This window comes from Trachemys scripta, chromosome 1 (assembly GCF_013100865.1).
Source record: "Trachemys scripta elegans isolate TJP31775 chromosome 1, CAS_Tse_1.0, whole genome shotgun sequence".
Lineage (NCBI taxonomy): Eukaryota > Metazoa > Chordata > Testudines > Emydidae > Trachemys > Trachemys scripta.
In genome coordinates this window covers 98,075,510-98,088,505 of record NC_048298.1, presented here as the reverse complement: position 1 = coordinate 98,088,505, position 12,996 = coordinate 98,075,510, and the positions used below count along the sequence as shown (strand labels likewise).

Sequence of the window (12,996 nt, the reverse complement as noted above, 5' to 3'; positions counted from 1 at the left end):
CGCCATAGGGATGAGTGGCGGGCAGGAGGGTGAAGAGGCAAGTGGCAGGCAGGCGAGCGAGCGGGCGGGGAGGCAAGCTGTGGGTGGGGGACTAAGGAGGGACGCAGCAAGCCAGCAACAGGCCGGGGGATGAGGAAGGGCGCGGTGGGGGGGGCCGAGTGGGGAGGGGGCGGGACCTGGGGCAGAGTGGGGGCAGAGCCTGGGAGAAGTGGGGGTGGACTGTGGGCGGGACTGATGGCACCTCAAAGTGTCCGGTATTTTAGTGTGGTGATCTGGTCACCCTATTGCCAGCTCCTGCCCCCCCCTTTCCTGCTGTTCTCTCCCCTGTCTCCTGCCCAGACAGGGTGATAGCAGCCCAATCACCCCTCCAGACTCATGAACATCCCTTCACCTCACCTCCTCCCCCTCCTTCTGCTGTTGCCCCTCCCCCCCATGGTCCTTTTTCCCACCCCCTGGTCCTCTGCCCTCTCTGCTCCCGCCCCAGTACCCTACTCCAGGTTCTGCTCCTAAACCCTCTCCCCTTCAGGCTCCTATCCTCTTTTCCCCCAACCCCAAGCTCCTACCCCTTTTACCATGTCCCCTGACAGAAACACACTTCCTCTTTCCCTTCCTCCCCTGTTGTCCACCCCTAGGCACTAAAGTCAGGCAGCTTCCTCTCTCTAATCCTTACTACCTGGAAGCCAGCAGGGTGAGCACTGAGAGCCCAGGAGAAACTTTCTCCATGCTCTGAACTCCTGTGCCTGTGGCCACAGTGACCCTAGGCAGCTGAGAAGAGCAGTTGCAGAGCAGAGCTTAGCCCCTCCAGTCTTGGGCTGGAGCATGTTCAGTCACTCTGTAGGGATAGTGCATGTAAAGTCTAGGTTGCCACCCAGCTGGTTTTTGTAGTGCCTTGTCAGTTAATCATGAAAACGTGCCAGATTTTTTTCACACGGCACCAACATTCCCTCTGTAAGCTGGCCAGTCATGCAGTGATCTTGTAATTACCAGCAAGGACACGTTGCATGGCTGGGAGCAGAGCATGACCAGCCCAGCACCCAGGTCCTGCTCTGAGTGCCAGGCCCTCAACAAGCTGCAGTGGCTCCTTCCGGCACTGGGGACCAGGAATTGGGACAGACCGAGGCTCGCCAGCAAGCTGGCGTTGGAAACAGGGACTGGGGTCAGGTAGGTAGGGGCTCCTGAGAGCGGGTGGGGGTAGTGGGAAGGTAAGAAGAAAAGAGGCCTTCAACTGCCCCGAATCCCCCACCTGCACTGCTGCCTGAATGGGGGGGAGCAGAGGGGTAGAGGAAGGTCAGGCTGGTGGGGACAAGCAGTGCATCTCAGAGGTGGCAACCCTACAATCTGGCCACATGTAGGAGCTGTAAGTGGATGGGGCATGCTCTGTGAAGGCAGAATTTTGCTGCCAAATTCCAACAAGTCTCCACTGAGCACATGTGAACTGGGATTTTTCAGACATCTACAACTGCCAAATGGGAGTGAGTTTTTCAGGAAGAAAACAAAAGGCACATTCTTGTCACCAGCATGATCTCTCCCCCCCCCCCCCCCCCCGCCCTCTCCCCACACACCAAATTCTAAGTCCCTATTACAATAAATTGTTTTTAACATGGGCAAAACAACATATTTTCCCTTTTTCAGAAACAGATTAGCCATTTGAACTTAAACTTCAAAAACAAAACAAACAAACAGAAAACAAACAAACAAAATGGCCTGAGACAAACACCCAACATAAAACATTTCAGTCCAAACTGTTAAAGTTTGGCAACGTTTTAAGACCCTGTTTTCAGTTGCTTACAATAGGAAGTGTTGGGCAAACTTTACTATAGGCATTGCTACCTGTGACGCCTATAATGAAAGAGCACAAAAATAGCAGCAGCAACATACAGTAATTTAACCTTTATTTTGCATTACATCAGCCTCCATACATGACTTGCACATTAATAAAGAAAAAATGCATACGCATATTCATCTAAGAATTTACAAAAAGAACTGTATACACTTTTAAACTCACATATTTTTCAAAAGCATTCCTAGCCATCCCCGTGGATCAACTGATTTTTATATTTCACTGGTTATACCAGGGTCTTTCCCCTCTGATGCACAGTTATTTTGGAATGATATGTTTATATACAGTATGGGAGCATTTCAATGCATGGTCAACTAATTCTCTGCTATAGAACACTTACTAGCTAATTATCTACAAACACAGAAGGCATATTTGATTTTTCAGGTATATTACTGTGGTAGCTAGGCTTATGTAATGTTTGGTCTGTAATCTTCAAAATACTTTCCAGAAAAATCTCAGAGATCGCTCAATCTGGGAAATGTAACAATTAAACTTTATTTCATATTCAGACCAAATAGCCTTAATGTAGAAACTCTCCATATTCTTCATGTGTTTTCCAGACACCTATTGTTAAATAGTTTCCACTTAGATTTGAAGAATTTGAGACAGTTCCTAAATTTGAGCCTCTTAAATTGAGACTCCCTGTGATGAATCTGTGCCCTTTATGTGCAATCATTTGAGATAAACTGTAGCCCTTAGTATATAGGGAGGAATTTCCACAGCACTTGGCATTTGGCCTCACACCAATTCTCCTTTGAAGCTGAAGACTATAGAGAAAATGTCTGACTCCCTGCTGAGTAAACATTTGACCCTAGACTACTGGGAAGAGACAAACTAGAGCTTCTGCTTTTCAGAGACAGCTAAAAGGTTACACAACCCCTCCTGCAGAGTCCTAACAACTCAAGGCAATATTCTTAAGTAAGTCGTGTAGGCTGAGGTGTCGTCATGGCTCTTTCAAAGACATAGGACATAGTATTCATGAAAATCAATATGACATGTTTCTGGTGCACTTGCAGCCCATCCTGAAGACAGTGAGATTTTATGCCAAAGTCATACAAACATACCAAGAAAACATTAAGAACAAGAAGTCTACTGGCAGACTGACCTGATACATTATAGGACAACAACAGTTCAAAAGGCAGATATGTACACCTGAAAAAAAAAACTGGCAATTGGGTCAATCAATGCTGTATTTTTGTTGTATAATGAGATCCACTGGCTGAGAGTTGAAGTTAGATACATTTAAGCTGGAAATATAGCACCGATTTTTAACAGTAAGAGTGGTTTAACCATTGGAACAGATTAACAAGGAGAGATTCTCTGTCACTTTGACTCTTTAAATCATGACTCCGTGTCTTTCTAAAAGTTATGCTTTAGTTCATCCACAAATGATTGATTTAATTCAGGAGTTGTTGGGTGAAAGTTAATGGACTATGCAAGAGGCTGAACCAGACTATCACAATAGCCCCATCTGGCCTTAAATTTTATTAATCTATTTGGGACGTTAACAGCTCCCCAAAAGTGGTATCCTACGTACCCTCACATCTTTAATGGTAAGAAGTAAGTGTGTGGAATTAGTTGTCAAATTCTATTTTGGATACATCTACAATTGTTGCCATTTAGAAATAATACAGTCTACATTTTTGTTTTGAATATACAGGACTGATGTTGATTATTGAAATACTATACCATTGAATTGTACTGTCACCAGGTACAGTACCAGAATTAAATGACAAAAAGTGTGGTTAAAGCAAATAATGCACTTCTCGGGTATACTGTGGGCCTGCAAGAAAATATTTTTTTCAAAGTTATTGTACTTAAGAGTATATATTCTGTGTGAGTGTGCAATACAACAGAATGCACAAAGTAGTACTACGTCTTGATTTTCTCTCTTACATTCTCCACTATACTTTTGGAAACAAAGTGAGATGACAACAGAGGTTCGCCTTTGCATTGCTGACAACTGAAAGGTTTTATAAGACTATTATTTAAAGCACAAATATTTTACCTGAATCTCTCCAGGTGTTTCTCTGAGTTGGGAAATTTTTCTTGTTTTGACTCATCTGTTTGACTGGAAAGCCCCGGAACTTGGTGCTGAGCATCTGGGGAGACTCAAGGATTCCAGGTGAAATTTTCATATGAGCTGTAAACCTGGGGCATAGTAATGAAGGTCTCTCATGGTGACGATTGTGCTGGGGAAAGAAAAACAAGAGTCAGAATCCACCAGTCCTCTGTGTGTGCAGAAAAAGCCACCACCCTGCTATTAAACGGATTAAGCCAACAGCAACAAATGAAAGGGTGGAGGAATCGCCAGTATTTTCTAGCTCATTTTCCATTCTTTATATTCTAAGAACTTGAAGTTGAGACCCTCTACATACAGGAAAGAAAACCAAGTATTGGTTTGAGGAATATACATTAGAACGACTGTCATTAATGGTCATGTAAGAGAATTCGTTTTCTGTTAAAGATTTGTTTTTAAAGTACTGTAGGCTGGGCCATTTAACATTCTCACTTGGTTACGCAGCAGAGCCCAGGCTAATAGCTGAGCACACACTCCTGCACCCAGATTAGATGAAACTCCATGTTTGTACTGGGGGTTCTAGCTAATGCTTTTGCTTACAGGCTTGGGGATCAAATGAGGGCAAACAGCAGCAGAACATAGGAGTCTATAGTTCACTAGCAATTGGGGTAATTGTTTTACAAGTTCTAAATGTTGCCCCATCTCAATAGCTGTGTAGATTTTAGGAGCTGATGCTTTTATGGAATACAGATATAAGGACTATGTCTTGTCTAATTGGCCTTCATATTGTTTGCTATTGGAGAATTTGTTTTGGCTTTTGCTGGACTAACATTTATCAGATTTACTGACCCAGAGTTATAATCCTGCAAATAACTTTGTGCATGGGCCACTGCAACCACACAAAGTCTCATTCACTTCCATTACTTGCAGGTTCAGGAGGATGCTGGTTACCGATTTGGTAACCTCACCCAGCCACAAACGAACTCCAGACTAGAGCTCTCCTCCCATCTTAAATGGACTCCATCTACCCAGGATTGAATGGAATGAGATCTTGTATCTTTACTGTTCCTTAATGGTGAACTGTCAGGATAAAAATCCTATGGTCCTAATTGTTCTCTCCATTTTCTTCTGTGCTGCCCCTCACACTTGGGAAGCGCTCCCCATAAACATACACAAAACTACCTCCTTGTCCTCCTTCACACTCTCCATTGCTGTGCTGCCTACAAAAAGTTGACATCAGCTGGACAACTGGTGTACAAAGATCAAAACCTATGGTACTGACCAATATTGTCTCATTGTTTCCTTGTCTCCTTTCCCCATCTGTTTGTTGTATCTTGCCTTATACTCTTTGGGGCAGGGACCAGCTTTTTGTTCTTTGTATGTACATCACATAGGACAACTGGGCTCTGTTCCATGCCTAGGACTCATAGGTCCGACCACAATACAAATAAATAATAAACAATAATAATCATAATTTTAAACAATGAAATAGACTAGCTAGTTTCTAGTCAACTTCACTTTCATGTTCTCATATACTATAACACAACACTGAAATGTGAGAGCTGTGAACTCTGCAGGACAATACTTGTTTCTTTAAAATAACAAGTATTACATATATTTCTTCACCTCCTCAATTTCCTTTATGGCTTAAAGGTTATAATGTTGTTGATAGACAAATGCTACCTATGTTTAATTGATATCCTCGAGATCAGCACATGTGAAGCAACAATGTGGACAATGCAGAGATTCCAGAGTATTGTAGATTTCTTGCTAAATGGGTCCAAAAAAGTGAGGACATCCAGTGAAAAAGGAGTGATTTATGAACCCTTATTATTCTTTCTGTGTCATTCCAACTTTCCTCAAACCACAATGAAAAATGACAATAGTACTCAAACTTTACATTTCACGTTTGGGGTTGTTGTTTTTTGCCAATGCATTGATATTTTTACAAAATACAGGTTTAAAGCTCCTGTTAAACTGTAATCTGAAATACAAGGTAATCTATGGACTCATGAACCGAGACTTCATAATAAATGACACAGTGAAAGAAGAGTGAGAACTGTAAACCTAAACAAGGCAGTTAACAATTGACAAGAATTTGCATTCCCTGCATTTAAAGCAATTTGTCACTTCCATGAATCTGAAGAAGTGGGGTTTTTACCCATGAAAGCTTATGCCCAAATAAATCTTTAGTCTTTAAGGTGCCACTGGACTCCTTGTTGTTTTTGTCACTTCCAGTTTCACATAACTTGCCTAGATTCAGCATATGGAAATTGTGAACTGCATGGACTATCTCTAGCTTTCTTTTCATTGTTGATACATTTTCCCCTAAAATGATAAATTACAGTTAAAAGCCATAGACTAGAAAAAGGTCACATGAGACGTTACAACTGATTAGGTTCATAGCCAAAAAAATTCAAAGCAAAATGGAGTTCTGAACATTTTCAATGAAGGGTAGTCTCAAAATTGATGTATAGAGTATTAAACCATTATTGCTATAAGTCTAATTATGCAACTTTTTATTGTATTATTCAAAAAAACTCTGTTTCCTCGAGGTCAAAAGTTTTATTTCTTTGAGTCCCATATTTCAGTTCTTATTGTTGTGATTCTTTTGATGTGCACAAAGTAGACTCTAGCTGTGAATCAGGGTTAGAACTGCCAGTGCTAGCAATGCTCAGTGTTTAGAGGTTCCCAAATTTTTACAAAGCACTCACATTTTCAGCAGGTATAGAAACACAGTTTTTACCATCACACATAAAGCACATTATTTAGCTACAAGTATATTTGAAAAAGAAATGCAATCAGATTTCAAATTTAACAATGACATTATTTTTCAGTGTGTTTTATGCAAAATTTATGAGCAGACTAGAAAGAAGTATGGAACTTCTAGGGGTTAAATGTGACTCATTGTAAAGAACGCGCCCTTTTCAATAACACTTCTCTTTTGATTAACTAAAAGCCAGGCCTTATATATTATACACAATCCTCTTTTTAAACAAGGCAGACTCCCACACCACAAAGATACTAGAACAGTAAATATTGATTTTCTTGACTGATGGTACACCTCATGCTACCCAGACCACTCGAGCATCTGCTTGTTACCACAAGCTATTCCCTTTGTCAAGGAATAAAGCAAAGTGGCGTTATGTGCTATCGGTTGTGGATTGCAAATACTTAAATACATTTCTCAGAATGAAAGGTACCTTCTTTTGATTTTTTTAAAGTGTTTGCTTTAGCCCCATACACACTCCTAGCACCTGTACTTTTCAATTGTTGGTTTGCCAAGATCACTGTGGTTTTCTTGCTGGCTTCTTTATAACTGTTTATTATAAGTAAAGCATCTAGTGAAGCCATACATTATTTATTTATTTATTTATTGCTAGAAAAAAAAGACAGACATGAAAACAAAACCTCCAAATCCTGGTGCAAGTTTTGCATGTACCCTGATACATAGACATAGAATATCAGGGTCGGAAGGGACCTCAGGAGGTCATCTAGTCCAACCCCCTGCTCAAAGCAGGACTAATCCCCAGACAGATTTTTGCCCTAGATCCCTAAACGGCCCCCTCAAGGATTGAACTCACAACCCTGGGTTTAGCAGGCCAATGCTCAAACCACTGAGCTATCCCTCCCCCCACAAGTGCTAAATATATGATTATAAAATGAGTGTGATGTATTGGGGAAAAGGCTGGGCTTGTCCACTGTATTTAATTATTATTTGGGACGTCTTTTTCTTTTGATTTTGGGGTGGATCCAAAACCATGCTTTGCTGAAAGATCATCACAACAACACAAACTGGGCAGGCATTTACACCTGCTAAATACCTCAGAAGTGAGAGTGAGGAGGCTTTGCAGCACTGAGCACACTTTTAGTGCTCTACAGAGACTAATTAGCACTGCAAAGTGAGAGGTGCTATTCAATGGGAAAATGTTTTTTTTCCTTTGAAAATTTGTCTCTTTTTTGACAAAACTAGAAAAGAAAAAAATCCTCCCCCCTCCCCAATTTTTCAGTTTATAATTTTTCCACACCAGCACCTGATGGGAGGAGAATCACCTAGGCTGGGAGTCGACTATTTTCCTTTCTCTGCAGGAAGACCTGCTCCCCTTCTCCCCCTCACCGCTGGCTCCCCTTCCCTCGTGGGAGGGCAGAGCCAGTAGAGCCTTCTTCCTCACCTTTTCTTCCTCACCTCCAGAGGAAAAAGGAAACTTTTCCACCTGCTGCTTCTTCTGCAGTCAGAATCTTTAGTCAACAGAATGGGCCAGTCTGGCTTTCCACAGTGGGGACAGAGGTTGGAAACACAAGGAGGTCCCCTGTTGTACTAGTTTAGATAGATTATCTGCTAATGGTGTTAACACAACACAGTCACTGTCCAACATTAAACAATGTTAAACAAGGTTCAGGATTTGGTATACAGAGACCTTAACCTCTTAGTACCATGGCAAGGACACCATTAAACAGCCTTTTAACCTTTATTAAAGATACAGAAAAGAAGGGGAAACAGTTAAAGCATTTGAAATGTAAAGTATTGAGAAAGGCTTTCATGTTAACAACATCCCCCTTTTCCCTTTAGCTGGAGAGAATCTTTAGAAGAAAACAATCTTGCTTGACAGTCTTTTAGCTGGTGTCAAAGATGATAACTGTTCATTTGGGGGAAAAGAGAAGAAGTCAGTTGAGATGGGCTGGAACTGTCATTGTTGTTGTTAAAGTCAGATCCTGTTTCCTAAAAAGACTCTCACTTTGGCCCGGTCTGGTCAGGACATCTTTTAGGATCAGATGAAGAAAGTCTGGGGTCCCAGGAGACGAAAGGGGTGGCAGCCATGATGAAAGCTTGTTCCAGTAGCCAATTTTTCTCCCCAAAGTCTCCTTCCTCAAGAACCCACAAAAGGGAGTGCTGGGCAGAATAGCCCGTCCCGTCATTATTTTGTCCACCAGTTAGGCCTAGTTTCTGACCAATTTTGGTTCACTGATTTCTGGTTCCACAGTTTTCTTGCTTACCAGGCATGATCACAACACAGTCTTTGTGTTATATCAGTAGGACTTTTTGTTTGGACTAATTCTGTCTGTTGCCCTTTTGGACCTTTTCCCGTTTGTTGTTATAGGTAATCATGAGAACTTATGAACTTACACTCACTTTTTACAGCTGAGATCACTATTAGGGTAAATTTGTAGGCCCAATTATCATAACACCCCTACTGTGCGCGTGCACACCCACACTTATTTGGCTGGTTATTGGCCTGCTTTCAGACATAAAGTCCTTTCAGGTACAAGGTATCCTCCTTATTACCATTCTCTTCCCACAAGATGATGCTATGTCACTTCCCTATTTAACATCAGTGCCCAGCCTTGATGCCAATCAACAAAACCAGTGGGCTTCCTTTCCTGTTTTGGTGTACCTTACCACTGCATTTAGCAAAATGCCAGAGGAGATGACACATTTATAACCTTCAATTTTCATACTGTACTAACAGACCTGATTACTTTTTTCATCAAAATGGATCGAAAAGTCTTCACTGTGCAAGGAACTTGAACCCGAAACAGGTAAGTGAGACTTGGGGAGGAATTGTTTAGAGTTATCCAAGGTAGTTAATCTAGGAGTAATGATATTCAATCAATTAAACTGAGCAAATGACTTATTAGGCTGAATATATATACATAGTCCTAATGGTGAAACTTATTAGACTGTGTTCATTAAAACAAGAGTGTGCCAAACAATTGAGAATCTGCTATAAGAAACATTACTGAAATGAAAGGGGACAGACAATGTGGCCATATAAATCAGGTCTTGTCCACTCCTGAGAAGGTATCCTCAGAGGAAGGCAGCATTTGGTAATGGTTAGCGCACAGGACTTGGAGTCAGACTTGGGCTCTATTCCTATCTTTGCCACTGGCTTTCTGTATGCCATTGGGCAAATCACTTAATGGTCCTGAACCTCAATTTTCCTATCAGTAAAAGTAGGAGAATACTACTTGCCTACCATTGTAAACTGCTCCAAGTCCCTAGCCTCACAAACCCCAAATACAAATATCTTCCATGCCCATGTTCAAAGAATAATGATTTAGTAATTGTCCTTATGTGTTTTGAAAATAAGAAACCAATACATGTAAGTGGGGTTTTTAACAAAGGAAATACGAAACAAACATGGGAGAAAAGAGGCATCCTCAAAATGCAATAAAGCTATCTTAAAAGTCTGATACAGTGAGTAACAAATAAATAAACTATGCCATGAACACAGTCTTATTGCTTGTAAAATAGGCCCACATATTAAAGATCTAAACTGTGGTACAGAGCTTCCTAAGATGCTCAGTTTCTGGTTTTATTTTTGGGTGAAGGAATCATAATTCAATTACTTAATGATTTATTACAAAACACTTTGCCCACACAAGATTTTTCAGTATGTAAACACCATACTATTACACTATCTACTATTACAGGCCTAGTATTTCAGATTTCATTAGTCAATAAAGCCAGGTTTATTTGTAATAAAGTTAAGCCCTTCCAACCACTGACCATGGAAACCAGATTTTGAAATAATTCAGATTTGTGTTTCTGTTCTTTCTAATTAAGGGTAATATCAGGAAGGACAGACAGTGGGTAGCATTGTTCAAGCACCATGGATTTAAGCAAGAAAATCTGATTATCAGCTCATGTCAGAAGCCAAGCGATAATGCAGCTTAGCATTTGTTTGGGCTTTTTCTTTAGCCAAAAGATAATTACTGTTCGTTAAGTCTTACGTAAGTGTATCTAATATCTATGGTCCTAAAAATTATGAATAGTATAAGCACACAATAGGCAAAGAAGAATTACTGTATTTATTATTTACTTGGGCTGTTCCATCAAGATAATTTCATTAGCCAGGAAAGTTAAACTTAATGTCAAAGTATAATTTCTTAAAGGCCAAAAAGTTAAATATCAATTCTCATGCAACTTGTATGAGAAGTTGCATTTTTATCAACACACAAAAGCCATATTAAAGTAACACTAAGATCCCAGTCTTGCCATTCTTACTTAAACAAAACTCACAATGACCTTAATGGGAGTCATCTTGCCATAGTATTGACTGCAGGATCTTGCCTTTAAGATCCATTTTTTTGCAGTGCTGAATGCCTTCAGCGTCCATTGACTTCAGTATGTTCCCCATCTTGCAAAATTGGGCCCTACGTTTTTTGAACAAACTGACAAAATCGTACTTCAGTCCAAAAGTTGTAGCTCTGTTTCTAGGTTTTGGAAATGAATATGATGACATGTTCATTAAACAATGCAGGAGCATTGTTATCCTGACAAATGTTATGTTTTATGAAGTAATTAATAGGGATGAGAGAAAGGCTCATTCACACTTATGGTGTTATCAATTCTTCTGCTTATAGGATCAGATAGAAATGGCAAATATTGGCCAGAAAGCATGACACTGAAATGGGCAAAGAGGAGCCTAAGTAACAGAAGCAGCAGCATCCTCAAATTGAACCTCTTTTGAACACCAGGTGCTTAGGTCCCTATAGGCTTTGGTGGGGTACTATAGAGTCATGGCTACCCCACAGGGAAATACCTGATGGAATTTAACCTACCGGCTAGTTGAAAATTTACATGCACATTTTCACTGAAATTTCAAACTTCAATGAAAAATAGAAACAATGTCAACTAACTTTTCTTCACTACTTGGTGTGCAGTCTTGACTGGGAAGAAGGGAGGAGAGAGGGTGTATGTGTACAAGCAGGCAAGGGGAGTGAGCTCATTTCACTGATCAGTTATTGCAATCTTAACTTCACTTTGACACATTTTTGTATGTGTGAGAATTTCCTTAGTTTTAAAATAATCATAACACAATACTGGGTAGTGAATAAAAATAAAAAGGGGGAGGGAGTAATTCTCCCCCTTCCTCCTGATGTCCTAAGATCTGCAGAAGAAGCATTTCACTAATGCGTCTCTTCTAAGACTCTTAGGAGAGGAGCCAGTCTCCTGTAGACTTTAGGAGATGCACAAAGTAGAGATCCGCCTAGGTATATGAATCAACCACCTGGCAAGCCTTATGACAAATTAATTTGACAAAGTCAACTCTGACCATCTGTATTTGTCCCCACGCCAAATACTTCCACAAGCCAAATACTGCCTTTAAAAGAATTGACATTTACACAACCATCTCTCTATGCAAATTCTATATAGCACTTTACAATAGGCAAAATGGTTGATTAGGTGAAATGCACAGTAGAGATGAAAGCTAAACAGCTACATGTAGAGAGAAAAAAAGCAATTTGAAAAAGACATTTGGAGCCATCTGCAATAGGAAATAATTCACAGCTAACCAGCTTAAAACACAAACAGATGAATACACGTATCAAGTAAAGGTGGTGAACTTGTTTTGACTTTCAATGAAAGTTTTTGTGAAAAAATGTGTGAAAAGTTTCTGCTCTTTTTCCATCAGTTGTATTACCAAGTAAAATACAGTGTTGAGGCCTGATCTTTAGCAGTTGTCCATTCTAACACAGGCGCAGAGCATCTCACAGGATAGGACCCTAGTTTATTAATACTTACTAGTAAGAGATGGAATCTACACATGAAATGAAAATACAATATCAGTAGCCGAAAACTGGTCTCCAAATTGGTACTCAGAAGATATTCATTCAGGCCCTGATTCAGCAAAACGCTTATGAAACATGTTAAAATTTAACCATGTGAACAGTCCCATACTACTCACATGCTTGAAGGTTAAGCACATGCTTATGGATTTTGTAGAATTTGGGCTTCAATATGTATTATCCTAAAAGTCAAATACAACTTTTGGATAATAAATTATTAGCCAATCAAAAGTATTGGACAAAACTAATGTAAAATAAAAGCTTTTTTATTCAAGTTATTCAATACAAGCATTCCGTGAACTAACATAACAAGATGAATGACAGATGAAAAAAAAAATCAGCCTTCTGTGCACCACTTATATAACAATTCCAGGCTATAAACCAATGATATACAATAATGATTATGAAATTAAGATCTCTTTTGCAGGAAGGAATTCAGAAATACCTTGTCACTGTGACTTTACTGAATGTAATTATAACATTTGGATTAGTGAAAATGTGTGTCTACTGGAAATTAACAATAAACAACAGGGAAGGTAGTATTAAGGTCTAGCCTAAATCAGTC

General features: G+C 40.1%; 1 protein-coding gene across 1 annotated transcript in view; it reads right to left on the bottom strand.

Moving 5' to 3' along the window:
* The window catches only part of LOC117869766, a 252,078-nt gene that overhangs the window by 189,514 nt on the left and 49,568 nt on the right, over window positions 1-12,996 (bottom strand). The window contains exon 4 of the mRNA XM_034757224.1: window positions 3,849-4,032. Coding sequence (XP_034613115.1) covers window positions 3,849-4,032 — 184 coding nt within the window. The remainder of the gene's footprint in view (window positions 1-3,848; window positions 4,033-12,996) is intronic.